This window comes from Berghia stephanieae, chromosome 6 (genome assembly GCF_034508935.2).
Source record: "Berghia stephanieae isolate SIO BIC M18660-M18661 chromosome 6, UCSD_Bste_1.3, whole genome shotgun sequence".
Lineage (NCBI taxonomy): Eukaryota > Metazoa > Mollusca > Gastropoda > Nudibranchia > Aeolidiidae > Berghia > Berghia stephanieae.
This window is the reverse complement of record NC_088365.1, coordinates 26,598,221-26,600,720: the sequence shown is the minus strand read 5'-3', so window position 1 is coordinate 26,600,720 and position 2,500 is coordinate 26,598,221. Positions and strand designations below refer to the sequence as shown.

Here is a 2,500-nt window from a genome sequence, read left to right as displayed (position 1 = left end):
CAAGCGCATACTATCTAGAGATAGAATGCGGTTGGCTAAGGAGTTCACAACATTGCCATCCGGAAGTATAAAGGACCAACACACAAACTCTGTGTAACCATGAACTTTTATAGTCTGGTTAATACAGTTTAGTGAGAACAACTCACAAACGCGGATGGCAAAAACAATAACAAAGGCCTGAGTGACGTCATCTTCGAACTATCTATAAGTTAACGATTGCCAATATGTCGTGTGGCTGTGTGGTCTAGTGGTATGATACTCGCTTTCGGATCGGAAGGTCCTGTGTTCGAATCCTGTTCTGAGCGGTGCATTTTTGAGTCTGAACTGACATTCTCTCACCGTCCTTTCTTAGTTTTCCTTCAGAGCCATTAGGCCCATGGAGCCGGAGTTTTTCACGGTTTCTAGAGCGTGAAAAAAAGTCTGTGCGGCTGTGACACTCGCTTTCGGATCGGAAGGTCCTGGGTTCGAGCCTCGCTTGGCCCATAGTTGAATCCTTGGAAAAGACTCTTTACTCACATACTCTCACCGTACTCAGGTGTAAAATGAGTATCTGGCTGTTAACAGCTTTGTCTCTGTTCGAAAAAAATGTATATTGCCTGACAGGCGTCATGTCCCGTACTAAATGTTAAATGTTGCTGTTGGCCAGGGACACCTTGTAAAGGGCTTTGAGCACGTTTAGAGGATATTACGCTATAGAAAACCTCTTTTTTGTATGATACAGCCCCAGACAACAATAGTCCTACAGAGCTATATGTCCATCGAGCCGGATTTTATCCCGGTTCCTATAACAGACAATAGCAATTTATTGCTATCCTTTGGATAGGACGCCGGTCTATCGCAAAGAACTTTCCGCCAGATTTAACAGACCCAGCTATCCATTCGCTGCTGGGTGGACAGGGGGAGGCAGGGGGGGACGGGGGGAGGCAGGGGGGACAGGGGGAGGCAGGGGGGGGGGCGGGGGGTCATAAAATAAATCTCGACTGGAAACCGGGATCGATCTTGGTCCCTTTGCGTGTGAAGCAAGTGCTCTACCAAGCTCTACCGAACTATTGGAATTTCCCCAGTGCCAGACAAAGCAAGAGAAACAAAAAAATACAAGGAAATAAAAACAATCTCAAAATTGAGCTTTCCTCAACCGGGGAGATATGCTGATTTTTTTTTGTTTTTATTTTTTGGTGGGGTGGGGGGTGGGTGGGGGGGGGGGGGGGGGGTTGTCTCGTTTTCTCTTGTTTTGTTTGGAGCTGTTTCATACACACTTTTTTTAGAATGTTATCTTACACCAATGCTCCTTCCCCATATGCGTCACGTAAAAGTAATCTTTCGTTCAGAACCGTAAGGCCCGTGGAGTCGGAGTTTATCCCGGTTTCTATAGCGTGAAACGGACAATTGCAATTGCTTGCAACCCTTTGAATAGGACGCTAGTCTATCGTAAAGTACTTCCCACTAGATCTAACAGAACCAGCTACCCATTTACTGGCGTCGAGGTGGAAAGGGGGGGGGGGGGTCGGAGAAAAATATCAACTGCACCCGGGGTTGAACTCGGTCGCTTTGCATGTGAAGCGAGTGCTCAACTGAGCAATCGGGACTCAACCCCCCCCCCCCCCCCCACCCAAATAAAATTGCCACGTGATTAAAGAAATTCACCTTGATCTTTCCTGTTAATGTTTGGACGTCCTTCCCTTCCATGAAGTACCAAAACATGATACAGTAAGCGTTAGCGGGAGGGAACTCCGGACTCTCAGCCTCGAAGCTGTTGGGGAAAGCTTTATTTTCAAAATTGCTTGCAAAGTCACGGGCATCAAAGCCAAGATACGACCCTAAAATTATAGACAGTATTAAACATGTTTTTTGTTTGTTTTTAATGGTTTTACGGCGCTTGCAACACATTTAGCTCATATCAGCGCCAGTAAAAAGGAAGAAAATTGGATAGTTAAAACTTTCTATATATACAATGATAATGACTTGAGGAAAAAGTTAGACATAGGGGAAATGGTTGAAATAGGGAACAGATGTAGATTCGAAGAGCACACTATCAATGTACTTAGTACTTAGTTTGAGATTATCTAAAAGTCTCACCCACACACAAGCACAAGTTCCCACTAAGAGGTATACACTCGAATATTTACAAATGATATGTTAAAAACAATAGTAACGGAACATAACAGAGAGATGATTTACAAGGGAAAGAATATCATCTCCCAAAACTATAACTATACATTCGACTGTTTCCCTCCCAGCCAAGGACAGGACAAAACCAAGTAATCTCATTCCAAGACAAAGACAGAAAGCAGTTGGAAAACAGACATAGGGGGATGGAAGACACAGCAAGTACATCCCTCTCCACATTGAGAGGTCAGGAACCCCACCCAGCAGTATTTAACATAACAACAAAATAAGCTGCTATAGATAGTATGCAGATGACGTCACTCAGGCCTTTGTTATTGTTTTTGCCATCCGCGTTTGTGAGTTGTTCTCACTAAACTGTATTAACCAGACTATA

General features: G+C 44.3%; 1 protein-coding gene across 1 annotated transcript in view; it reads right to left on the bottom strand.

Moving 5' to 3' along the window:
• LOC144974762 (uncharacterized) overlaps positions 1-2,500 on the bottom strand; it is a gene marked incomplete at its 3' end in the record, with an annotated part of 19,186 nt that overhangs the window by 3,500 nt on the left and 13,186 nt on the right. Inside the window, 1 exon segment of the mRNA XM_078917994.1 lies at positions 1,645-1,817. Within this exon segment, the coding sequence (XP_078774120.1) occupies positions 1,645-1,817 (173 nt within the window).